Source organism: Heteronotia binoei, chromosome 21, assembly GCF_032191835.1.
Source record: "Heteronotia binoei isolate CCM8104 ecotype False Entrance Well chromosome 21, APGP_CSIRO_Hbin_v1, whole genome shotgun sequence".
NCBI classification, from domain to species: Eukaryota; Metazoa; Chordata; class Lepidosauria; order Squamata; family Gekkonidae; genus Heteronotia; species Heteronotia binoei.
In genome coordinates this window covers 6,545,452-6,558,253 of record NC_083243.1, presented here as the reverse complement: position 1 = coordinate 6,558,253, position 12,802 = coordinate 6,545,452, and the positions used below count along the sequence as shown (strand labels likewise).

The 12,802-nt window shown below is 49.0% G+C and overlaps 1 protein-coding gene across 1 annotated transcript; it reads right to left on the bottom strand.

Moving 5' to 3' along the window:
• Positions 1–3,186: 3,186 nt before the first annotated feature.
• On the bottom strand, positions 3,187–10,597 carry LOC132590032 (neurotrophin receptor-interacting factor homolog). Its single transcript, XM_060262867.1, has 6 exons — positions 10,471–10,597; positions 6,161–6,247; positions 5,752–6,051; positions 4,545–4,659; positions 3,551–3,606; positions 3,187–3,381 (listed from the first exon to the last, which is right to left on the bottom strand). Exons 2-6 carry the CDS (start codon positions 6,167–6,169, stop codon positions 3,220–3,222), a joined length of 642 nt encoding a protein of 213 aa, XP_060118850.1. The 5' UTR covers positions 6,170–6,247; positions 10,471–10,597; the 3' UTR covers positions 3,187–3,219.
• Positions 10,598–12,802: the final 2,205 nt, after the last annotated feature.

Sequence of the window (12,802 nt, the reverse complement as noted above, 5' to 3'; positions counted from 1 at the left end):
TGAAGACTGCCATTCTTACTGAATCTCTTTCTGCACTCTAAGCATTCAAAAGGCTTCTCCCCTGTGTGGGTTCTCTGATGGCTTTGAAGAGTGCTACTGTTACTGAATCTCTTTGCACACTCTGAGCATTCAAAAGGCTTCTCCCCTGAGTGCGTTCTCTCATGCTTTTGAAGATTGCCATGGTCGCTGAATCTCTTTGCACACTCTGAGCATTCAAAAGGTTTCTCCCCTGTGTGAGTTCTCTGATGCCTTTGAAGACTGCTATTGTTACTGAATCTCTTTCTGCACTCTAAGCATTCAAAAGGCTTCTCCCCTGTGTGGGTTCTCTGATGCCTTTGAAGAGTGCTACTGTTACTGAATCTCTTTGCACACTCTGAGCATTCAAAAGGCTTCTCCCCTGTGTGGGTTCTCTGATGCTTTTTAAGATTACCACTGTGAGTGAATCTCTTTTTACACTCTGAGCATTCAAAAGGTTTCTCCCCTGTGTGGGTTCTCTGATGCCTTTTAAGACTGGCACTCTGACTGAATCTCTTTGCACACTCTGAGCATTCAAAAGGTTTCTCCCCTGTGTGGGTTCTTTGATGCGTTTGAAGACTGGCACTGTGACTGAATCTCTTTGCACACTCTGAGCATTCAAAAGGTTTCTCCCCTGTGTGGGTTCTCTGATGCCTTTGAAGATTGGCACTCTGACTGAATCTCTTTCTGCACTCTGAGCATTGAAAAGGCTTCTCCCCTGTGTGGGTTCTCTGATGCTTTTGAAGACTGCTAGTGTGAGTGAATCTCTTTTTACACTCTGAGCATTCAAAAGGTTTCTTCCCTGCGTGCCTTTTTCTATGTTCTTGAAGATGGCCATAGCGTTTCTCACCTCTGTGGGTTCTTTGGTGCACAAGGAGCTCTGATCTACTTTTGAAATACTTTCGACATTGAATGGATGTACTTGCCTTCATTATTCTCTGATTTGGAAGATGTACAATACGCCATCTTACATTTCTTTTCTCAACCCTGTGCCTGACTTTCATTCTCTTAGGTCTGCCTCGACTCCTGATGTTTTCTCTCAAGTCTTCATTCTTAACTCCTTCTGGCAACTGCTGATCAAGTTCATCACCATCTTCCTTCTTCCGATCACCCTCTGCTGGAATAAAGAGATCCCATTAATGCCTGAGGGGGCAGGTAAGATCCCAAAACACCCATGTGACTTCAGGAAGAAAAGATTGATGGCCCTTTCACCTCCTCCAGCTTTCCTGGACATAACACCCCCCCCCAACGTACCTATGATATATTATATTTAAGGATCCCTCATCCCCTCAAAAGCCACAGCTCTTGCTCAGAAGGAACTCCTGACCCTCCAAATCCCAGTTCCCAAAAGGCCTCTTTACCCAGCAGGCTGTAGGACTGTACCAAGCCAAACGTTTCTCAGAAGTGAATCAGAAATTTCCATTGGCTATTCCTTGCCTGTTCTCTTGACATAACCGTGAAGGGTACTCACCGTCAGTCACCTCCTTTGGGAAGGAAACATGTTCGTCGGATCCTCCTGAGAAACTCTCCAGCCTTTCTTCAGATGCGAGACTCTTTTCTTTCTCCACCAATGTCTCTCTTACACTTCGGTCTAACTTTGCACACACACACACAGATAAAGAGAGAGAGAGAGATCATTCTTATATGGGGAAGGAAAGAAACTCAAGAGTAACAATTCTTCTGGGAGGATGGAACCGTGGTCGAGATCATAGCCCATAATCCCAACTGGTACAAGTGGGACGGATCTGTGAGGCAATGCACCCCACTTCCCCGCAAGGCGTAACGGGATTCTTAAGCGGCCTGGTCTGCCTTGCAGGTGTTCATGATTTGACTCTCTCTGCAGGTGACATCCTTATCTCTTTCAAGGCCAGACTCAAGACTCTGATAATTGGTTAACTGTGAGATTAATCCTGCTGTGTAATCAGGATGTAGGGGAGAGGGGAATGGTGCTACCAGCCTCTGGAAGATTCCGTCTTGGAGGACCCTTGATTGGCTCATTTGAGACACCTGATCCGAAAGGGGTGGAAAGTATAATACCGGTATAGACCAGAGAGAGGCCATGCAGACTTTATGCTCATGCCATGCTGGTGCACTTGGATGTTTCTCGCTTTCTTCTGATGAACTGCACTATGTAGAGTAACTTAAGCTACAGCTGGAATACTTATGGTGTAAGGAGAGGTACCACCTAATGCCAGACATTTCATGAACATAAAATAGTTTTTCTGTTGCTGAACTGGTTAAGTGTTTGGTGTAATGGCTAACATAGGTGTACTGGTTAAGTGTGTGGACTCTTATCTGTGAGAACTGAGTTTGATTCCCCACTCCTCCACTTGAAGCTACTGGAACGGCCTTGGGTGAGCCATAGTTCTTGCAGAGTTGTCTTTGAAAGGGCAGCTTCTGTGAGAGCTCTCTCATCCCTTGCTACCTCACAGAGTGTGTGTTGTGGAGGAAGAATATAAAGTATATTGTGAGCCGTTCTGAGACTCTGATTCAGAGAGAAGGGCAGGGTATAAATCCAATATCTTCTTGTTCTTCTGAGCTGTAGACATCTTGTTTTTACATCCTTCATAAAACTTTAGAACTGTAGATGACTTGTTTTTACATTCTGTATAAATCTTTATATAGTCCCTGCTTGACTTGTGTCCACTCTGCTTGTGAACCGACTGAACTGGGTGCTGTTCCGGTACAAAGACTAGTAACCCAGGGGGACCCAGGCTTGGGTTCTTAACAGGATCATTTCCAGATCTCAGTTCAAGGGGATGTTTATAATCCCATCGCGGAGAGTAGAGGGGGTTTTGTAAATTTTAGCAAGAGAGAAATGAGGATCTGGCCCCTCCCAGAGTCTTTCCCAGCGTCTCTGTCATGGGAGCTCTCCACAAAGTCCCCTGGGGGAGAGGACTTCTCAGGAGAAAGGGAGCCACATATGGCTGGCTCTGAGTCTGCAGAAGCCAGCAAACAGGCTGGTGAGCTGCAGGCTGCCCAACACTCACCACCAACAGCTGATCCAGAGCCACCCCCCAGCTCTGGGATTTGTGCGAGCACCTGGACATGTCTGGCTTGCCGACCTGCAGCTGCTACATACCAGTCTCTCATCCCCACCTTTGTCTCTGGCCTCTGACCAGGACAATTTCTCTCGCTTGGGCGAAGGCCACAACACTGGGCAAGGAGCTGGAAAGTCCTCAAAATGATTTATTGCTGTTCAAGTTATAACTTCGGCACTCGTGGAAGATCTTCCTTACTCAGAGAGATGACGCTCCAATAGTTCTCCCACATGACTTCCTTGTAGAGAGTACTCTGGCCCGGATCCAGCAGGGTCCGTTCTGCTGGAGTGAAACGGACAGACACCTCCTCAACGGAAAAGGGACGCTGAAAGAACAAGCAGATTTAGTCCTCAGAGACTGCACACTGGAAGGGACTGGTCTAAAGGGTGCAGGATGTATGGCTTGTCTTGGGGATAGCCTCTCTCTCCTGGACCATTGTAGAAACTGCAGGAGCAAAAGCCACCCCAAGGTTGTTCCCTGTTTATTTCCCCTACCTGGACTGTTTCCACACCCCCAAACACATGAGGATTCAACAGCATCTCTCCGCTACCTGTGGAGGAAGGAGAAAGAAAAAAGAAGAATGGAGGAAGGGTGTTTGTCGTGACTTCCTACTCCATTGGCTGGTTTGTTCCCCTCTTCACACACTCCCTTCCCAGGAGGCTGAAACATTGTCCTGCGTACATGCAACGCACATTCTTTTACTCAATTCTGGGAGAGGCAGAAGAGAAGTACGCATGAGCCTCAGGGGTGACAAAGGCCACCAACATATTTCAGGCTTCTGTGAGACTTAAAATGTGCCCTATGAACCCTGGAGTTCAAAGGTCACAGCATCCCCGCTGGATCAGACCAAAAGCCCAGGAATCCCGTTCTCCTGCTGGCTGGGCCTTCAGGTCAGGTCTAGTGGTGGGAAAAGGGAATGGAAATGACAGCACATGACATGTCACCATCACATTCAGCCAAAAACCAGACATCACTTGAGCGTTCTGGAGAAGCCAGGGTAATATCAGTGTCAAGCTAAGTCCTCCCCACAATCTCCTGGGGTGCCAGACCGCAGCCTCTCATTCCTACCTCAGCATCCTATTCCCCGCAGGGCCTGCCCAGTGCCCCGAGAAGCCTGGCACAGAAGCCACCTGATTACTGGCCCCTAGGAACTGGCTTTCAGCGCTCAGTGCTGCCCCAAGAGGCAGAGGCTCCCTGTTTCCACCAGTTGGAATAGCTCTGCCCAAGTCTGTCTGCCTTTCCTTTTCTTTCTTGAGCCACCCTGACTTCCTTTTATGGAAGGAAGGTGAGATATGAGAATTTCAATGAATGGGAGGAATGTACCATCTCTATAATTGTGTCCAATCCCCTTCAAGAAGAATCACAGGTCGTAGACATTGAGTGCTGTTTGTTATGTGAAGAAGTATTTAATTCTTTTCCTGTCCTGAACTCTCTACCCATCCCATTCACAGGGTGCCCCAATCACATGCAGGCAAAATGGGTCCTTACCACAAGAGAGGGCATCCTGGGCACCCTCCTTGGTGTGCGCCCTCTGCTCTCGCTCCAGGGAAGCTTCTTCCGCCTCGGGGAATGCTGCGTCTCTCTCCACGGATGGTCCCCACACCTGGAACAGCAGCCAGGGAGAACGGAAAGAGATGGAATGGAAGAGAGTGAGCAATGCTTCCCGCCCCACTCCCATACTCAGCTATATTGAATGCAGGAAAATGCACTCCTCATGCAATTCAACACCTTATATCACAGGGGACTTTATATGTTTTATACAACAGTAAATATGAAACTTGCAGACTTCGGAGGATGGTAGAAGACAGGAGGGCCTGGCAAGCCTTTGTCCATGGGGTCGCAAAGAGTCGGACTCGACTGCGACCGAACAACAACAACAAATATGAAACTATATGCAATGACTCCATGAATACAAAACGTTCAAGTCTTTTGTCTCCAGAAGTAGGTTACTCAGTCCATATCTCATTAAAGGAGTCCGCTCTAAAATACAAAAGTCCTTCAAACAGAGTGCTCAAGGAATTATTTAACGAGACGAAAAACTCTGGGAGACAATGAAACTCTTAGAAAGACGCTGAAGTCTCTTGCTCCTGGGGCCCCTTGCCCAGCGATCGTTTCCACCAGAAGTGAGGTCGTTTTCAAGATTTCCTCCTCCCCAAGAATTCATACGGAACGGTAAAATCTTCCACAGTTCCAAAAGTGGCCGCTCTGACCTACAATTTATGCATCTGACAAGCCCAAGCTGCTCTTGAACGTCTTGTATTAACACAGTAATTGCATATAACTATATATTTAATGTTGCACAAAACATACGAAGTTCACTGTGATGTATGATACTGAATTGCATGAGGGGTGCATTTCCCTGTCTTTTCTATAGCTGTGACTGTTTTAACACAGGAGCCCATTTTTGCTGTTGTTTGCCGTCCCTGGACTCTGCACCCTTCCAGCCGCACCTGGTGAGATATCCGGGGGGATAAGAAATCCCCTAGCAGAAGAGGCTGCCGAAGGAGGCTGTTCACTTCCCATATGGAGGATTAACACTTGGGGAAATAGAACAATTTATACATTGCTGGAGTCCAGTAAGTATTATATCTTTGCAAAAGAATAAACCACGCGGACAAATATCTCTCAGGGGAACTTCAGGATCAGATCAGGGAATGTGATTTGAATGGGACATACCCGGAGGGAACCCCCTCACCTGCTCTGCGGGCCTCTCCTCATCGGCCTGACTCAGCAGGAAGCCTTCAGCCAAGGCCACCGCCTGGCAGCTGCTCTCTGGCCCACATTCTCTGACCCAGCGTTGCACTTCCAGGGGCAGGATGGCGAGGAACTGCTCCAGGACCACCACGTCCAGGATCTCCTTTTTGGAGCGCCTCTCTGGCTTCAGCCAGCGGTTGCTGAGTCGATGGAGCTGGCTGCAAACCTCTCGGGGCCCATCCGCCTCTCGGTAGAGGAACTGCCGGAAGCGTTGGCAATGCACGTCTGAGATAGGCATGACCTGGAAAGACATAACTGGCACAGTGTTTTCCTGTAATTCAGCAGCACCACTCCCAGCTTGGGAGCGACGGGGGCCTCTGCTCGATATCGTGCCACCTCCATGTTCTCACCTCTTCCATCTCCTTCGCCTGCTCTTGGGTCACCTCCAGCTGGGTAAAGGTACCTTGAGTGACTCGGCTATGAAGACACACTTCTTTCTAGAGGGAAGGAGAGACAGAGGCTGTAAGGTTATCACAAGGAGAGCATCTGAGAATTGCCTTGGCAGGTCAGCTCAAGAGGGTTTGCTGTGGCTTGTAGACCATATAATTTCATATCATTTTGCTATATTACATACCAAGCAATTTTAGATATACTTCCATGGTTCTTTGGAAAAGTTGGCCATCTCTGTTTGGTTCTAAGAAAGTTAAAAGCTTAGCCCACCTTACATGGGTTCAGTCTGGCAAGGGGCTAATTCTTAAGGGGAGCTGGACCCCAAAACGACCACAGGGACTGGTGACCTCTTAACCACTGTATGTATCACTTCAATAGACATAAAGTGTTAGGTAAGAAGAACAACACCTCCAAAAACAATGGAGGTCCCTTTCTGAACTGTGGGATTCACTTGATTAGATCCTGGATTTTGGGGAGCCTGAAAACCACTCCACATGGCTTTCGTCACTACTAGAAGAACATAAGAGAAGCCATGTTGGATCTGGCCGATGGCCCATCCAGTCCAACACTCTGTGTCACATGAGAACATAAGAGAAGCCATGTTGGATCAGGACAATGGCCATCCAGTCCAACACTCTGTGTCACATAAGAGTATAAGAGAAGCCATGTTGGATCAGGCCCATCCAGTGCAACACTCTGTGTCACACAGTGGCCAAAAAAACCAGGTGCCATCAGGAGGTCCATAAGAACATAAGAGAAGCCATGTTGGATTAGGCTGATGGCCCATCCAGTCCAACACTCTGTGTCTCATAAGAACATAAGAGAAGCCATGTTGGATCAGGCCAATGGCCATCCAGTCCAACACTCTGTGTCTCATAAGAACATAAGAGAAGCCATGTTGGATCAGGCCAGTGGCCCATCCAGTCCAACACTCTGTGTCACACCGTGGCCAAAAAAAACAGGTGCCATCAGGAGGTCCATAAGAACATAAGAGAAGCCATGTTGGATCAGGCCAGTGGCCCATCTAGTCCAACATAAGAACATAAGAGAAGCCATGTTGGATCAGGCCAGTGGCTCCTCCAATGCAACACTCTGTGTCACATAAGAGAAGACATGTTGGTTCAGGCCAATGGCCCATCCTGTCACACATTAGTTAAAAAAAGCAGGCGCCATCAGTGGGACCAGGACACTAGAAGCCCTCCCACTGTGCCCCCTCCACCACAATCACCAAGGATACAGAGCATCACTGCCCCAGACACAGAGTTCCAACAATACTCTCTGGCTAATAGCCACTGATGGACCTCTGCTCCATGTTTATCCAATCTCGAAGCTGGCTATGCTTGTAGCCGCCACCACCTCCTGTGGCAATGAATTCCATGTGTTAGACACGCTTTGGTGAAAAAGTACTTCCTTTTATCAGTTCTAAACCTACTGCTCAGCAATTTCATGGAATGCCCACATTGTGAGAAAGGTACTTCTTTCTCTACCTTCTCTATCCCATGTGTAATCTTGTAAACATCTATCATATCACCCCTCAATCGATGTTTCTCCAAGCTAAAGAACCCCAAGCGTTTTAACCTTTCTTCATAGGGGAAGTATTCCAACCTTGTAATAATCCTAGTTGCCTTTTTCTGCACTTTTTCCAATGCCATAATATCTCTTTTGAGGTACGGTGACCAGAATTGCACATAGTATTCCAAATGAGACCGCACTATCAATTTATACAGAGGCATTATGATACTGGCTGATTTGTTTTCAATTCCCTTCCTAATAATTCCCAGCATGGCGTTGGCCTTTTTTATTGCAATCGCACAATGTCTTGACATTTTCAGTGAGTTATCTACCACGACCCCAAGATCTCTCTCTTGGTCAGTCTCTGCCAGTTCACACCCCATCAACTTGTATTTGTAGCTGGGATTCTTGGCCCAAATGTGCATTAGTTTGCACTTGGCCACAATGAACCTCATCTGCCACGTTGACGCCCACTCACCCAGCCTCAAGAGATCCCTTTGGAGTGCCTCAGAATCCTCTCTGGTTCTCACCACCCTGAACAATTTAGTGTCATCTGTAAACTTGGCCACTTCACTACTTACTCCCAACTCCAAATCATTAATGATTTGGCAATGAGGATCCTGTGAATATAGGGGGAGGTCTTTCTGAGTCTCCTGCCTTGTGCAGGGGGTTGGACTAGATGACTCTGGAGGTCCCTTCCAACTCTAGGATTCTATATTCTAAGTTTCCACAGGCTTCCTCCTCGGGAGGTGGGGGGCTCTCCTTCCTTGGAGGGTTTTCAACAGAGGCTAGATGGCCATAGGGTTGCAAGTCCAAATCAAGAAATATCTGGGGACTTTGGGGGTGGAGCCAGGAGACTTTGGGGGTGGAGCCAGGAGACATTAGGGGTGGAGCCAAGATCAAGGCTGTGACAAGCATCATTGAACTCCAAAGGGAGTTCTGGCCATCACATTTAAAGGACAGCACCTTTTCAATGCCTTCCTTCCATAGGGAATAATAGATAGGGGCATCTTTTTGGGGGGCTCATAGAATTGGACCCCCTGGTCCAATCTTTTTGAAACTTGGGGGGTACTTTAGGGAGAGGCACTAGATGCTATACTGAAAATTTGGTGCCTCTACCTCAAAAAACAGCCCCCCCCCCGGAGCCCCAGATACCCCCAAGTCAATTCCCCATTATTTTCTATGGGAATAAATCTCCCTATGGAATAGCAGAGTTCCCAGCAGACATTTCCCTCCCCTCCCCCCCACTTTCTGATGACCCTGAAGCGCAAGGAGGGCCTCCAAACCGGGTGATCCCCTGCCCCCACCTGGGGATTGGCAACCCTATGGGGGAGACAGGCAGAAAGAAAGCAGCTTTAACTTTAAATGCATTCTCCGAGCCTCTGGAGACAAATGCCTTCTCCAAGCCGGCTGATGGGGCGGGGGGCTTTGAGAGCCACACGCTATGTGCGAAAGAGCCACGCGTGGCCACAATTTGGCCAGCCCTGGGCCAAAGCCTTAACTCAGGCGGGGGGGGGCAGGCAGGGGAGCGGCTCGGCTCCAGCTGGCCTGCCCAGTCTCGGGGAGTTTCCCAGGCTCTCCAGGGAGGGCCCAGAGGCGAAGGGGTTAACCAGGAGGCGGCCGCACGTAGGATTCTAAGTTTCCACAGGCTTCCTCGGGAGGTGGTGGGCTCTCCTTCCTTGGAGGGTTTTCAACAGAGGCTAGATGGCCATTGGACAGCGATGAAGATCCTGTGAATTTAGGGGGAGGTCTTTGTGAGTTTCCTGCCTTGTGCAGGGGGTTGGACTAGATGACCCTGGAGGTCCCTTCCAGTTCTAGGATTCTAAGTTTCCACAGGCTTCCTCGGAAGCTGGTGGGCTCTCCTTCCTTGGAGGTTTTTCAACAGAGGCTAAATGGCCATCTGACAGCAATGAGGATCCTGTGAATTTAGGGGGAGGTGTTTGTGAGTTTCCTTCATTGTGCAGGGGGTTGGACTAGATGACCCTGGAGGTCCCTTCCAACTCTAGGATTCTATGATTCTATGACTGTTAGAGCAGTTCCTCAGTGGATCAGGCTTCCTCCTTGGGAGGTGGTGGGCTCTCCTTCCTTGGAGGTTTTAAAGCAGAGGCTAGATGGCCATCTGACAGCAATGCAGATCCTGTGAATTTAGGGGGAGGTGTTTGTGAGTTTCCTGCATTGTGCAGGGGGTTGGACTAGATGACCTTGGTGGTCCCTTCCAACTCTAGGATTCTATTAGGATTCCTGACCGTTAGAGCGGTTCCTCAGTGGAACAGGCTTCCTTGGGAGGTGGTGGGCTCTCCTTCCCTGGAGGTTTCTAAGCAGAGGCTAGATGGCCATCTGACAGCAATGAAGATCCTGTGAATTTAGGGGGAGGTCTTTGTGAGTTTCCTGCCTTGTGCAGGGGGTTGGACTAGATGACCCTGGAGGTCCCTTCCAGTTCTAGGATTCTAAGTTTCCACAGGCCTCCTCGGGTGGTGGTGGGCTCTCCTTCCTTGGAGGGTTTTAAGCAGAGGCTAGATGGCCACCTGACAGCAATGAGGATCCTGTGAATTTAGGGGGAGGTCTTTGTGAGTTTCCTGCCTTGTGCAGGGGGTTGGACTAGGTGACCCTGGAGGTCCCTTCCAACTCTAGGATTCTATGAATCGGTCTCAATAGGGAATAATGGAGCACCCAGCAGACATTTCCCTCCCCCCCCTCCCACTTTCTGATGAGCGTGAATGGGGGGTTGGGCCCCCGCCTGGGGTTTGGCAACCGTAACCTGGGGGTGCTCCTAAGTTCAGCCCACCACCGTCCTTGGATGGATTGGATGGGATGGATCAGGGTCTTCCTCTTCGGCTGGCAACAGCCCTTCACCCACTCACTCAGCTCCCCAGAGAAGACTGAATTCCTGCCCCCGGCAACAGGGCCTTATATGCTCTCTCCCATGGCCCCGCCCCCAGGATGGTGATTGGGCTTTCCTTTTCCTCCACTCTCACTCCAGTCCAATCACAGGGCATAGAGGTGTTCTGGGAAACACAGGCCTCTTGCAAACTTTATACCAGGCCTCAGAGGCCTTCTGGAGGGTTGTAGGCCTCACTGAATCTTTCACCTTTCGTTGTTGTCTAAATCTCCAGTTGGGGGCAGGAGATTCCCTGGTTTGGAGGCCCTCCCCCCCTTCAGGGTTAGCAGAAAGCAAGGGGGAAACTCCATTATTCTCTATGGAGACTGATTCCCACAGGGTATAAAGGAGAATCAATCTGTGGGTATCTGGGGTTTGGGGAGGGGTCCTGTTTTTTGAGGTAGAGGCACCAGATTTTCAGCATAGGTGCATTTCCTCAAAAGCCCCCCCTCCCCCCAAGTTTCAAAAAGATTGGACCAGGGGGTCCAGTTCTATGAGCTCCCAAAGAAGGTGCCCCTCTCCTTCATAATTCTAAACGGAGGGGAGGCATTTAAAAGGAACACGGTCCCTTGAAACGTGAGGGCCAGAACTTCCTTTGGAGTTCAATTGCTCCTGGCTCCTCTCCCAAAGGGTGGCCATAATGTCTGAAGGCCAGCCAGGGACACCTGGGGGGGGGAAGGTGGGGGTGCGCGCGCGTGAAGCGCGTGTTGCCAGAAACAGGAAGTGATGTCACTTCCGGTGACGTCACTTCCTGTGACATCATCCCCCCGCGCCGCCTGCCAGAAGCAGGAAGTGACATCACTTCCTGTGACATCATTTCCCCCCCCCCCCGCGCCAACTGCCGGAAGCAGGAAGTGACATTACTTCCTGTGGCATCATTTCCCCCGCGCCACCTGCCGGAAGCAGGAAGTGACATCACTTCCTTTGACAGCACTGCCTCCCCCGCTTTCTGATGACCCTGAAGCGGGGGAGAGGGCCTCCAAATCGGGGGATCCCCTGCCCCCACCTGGGGATTGGCAACCCTATCTCATGAGCTTTGGATAACACAGAAAGAGCCAGAAGTGCACAGTCAATTGTGGGGGGGCGATTCCACAGTGCTGTAAGAAACAAAGCCAAATAAAAGATGTTGTTGCTAAAGACAAACTGGTGCATGTTTGTTTGTCAAAGACTTAGGATATAACATAGTGTTTGAAGTACCACAAAGCCGAAGCTGAAAATAACACAAAAAAGGGAACAGGCAAGTATTTATGGACTTTGAGAATGGGAACATAGTAAAAACTGTCCAGTGAAGGAAGTACACTGAACTGATATTTACAGGTCCCACAGACAAATGGTCTACAGTGACAGAACTTAGTGCTGGGCAGAAAGGCAAAGATACTTGCAGGCCCTGAGATTTCAGTGGCAGGAAAGAAGCCCACAGTGCTGTTTGCAAGATCTGAAGCGCGCACACACACACACCAAAAAAAGTCTGAGCACAGTCAAATGGGGTAGCAGAAAAGTATGTCCAGATCTTCACAAGCATAAATGCAGATCTTCAAAAGTCTTCCAATGGGCACTCTTCGCAGTGGAGGATGGTAATGCATGGGATGGAGAAAGCAGAGAAATAAGTACTTTTCTCCCTTTCTCACAATACAAGAACCCGTGGGCATTCGATGAAATTGCTGAGCGGTCAGGTTAAAACAGATAAAAGGAAGTACTTCGTCACCCAAAGGGTGATTCACATGTGGAATTCACTGCCACAGGAGGTGGTAGCGGCTGCAAGCATAGCCAGCTTCAATAGGACGTTAGATAAAAATATGGAGCAGAGGTCCATCAGTGGCTATTAGCCACAGTGTGTGTGTGTATACAGTTTTTTTGGCCACTGTGTGACACAGAGTGTTGGACTGGATGGGCCACTGGCCTGATCCAACATGGCTTCTCTTATGTAGACATTTGCCTAAGACAGATGAGCTACAGAAGCATAACAATAGTGGAAGAAGCATTTGTTAAGGATCAGATGTGTTTGTGAAAGACTTAGGTTACAATGGTTGGCAATCCACTGGGAGGATTGGGGAGGACAGGGACAGGTGTACCAGTGTCTCACAGTACACAAAGTTACTGCAAGCATACAATGCCATTGCTGACCAAAAAAACCACCCTGAAGTGATGTCATGATGTCAAGACAGTGCTCTAGGATACACCAAAGTTCTGTTTTTAACTATATAGTTTGAGG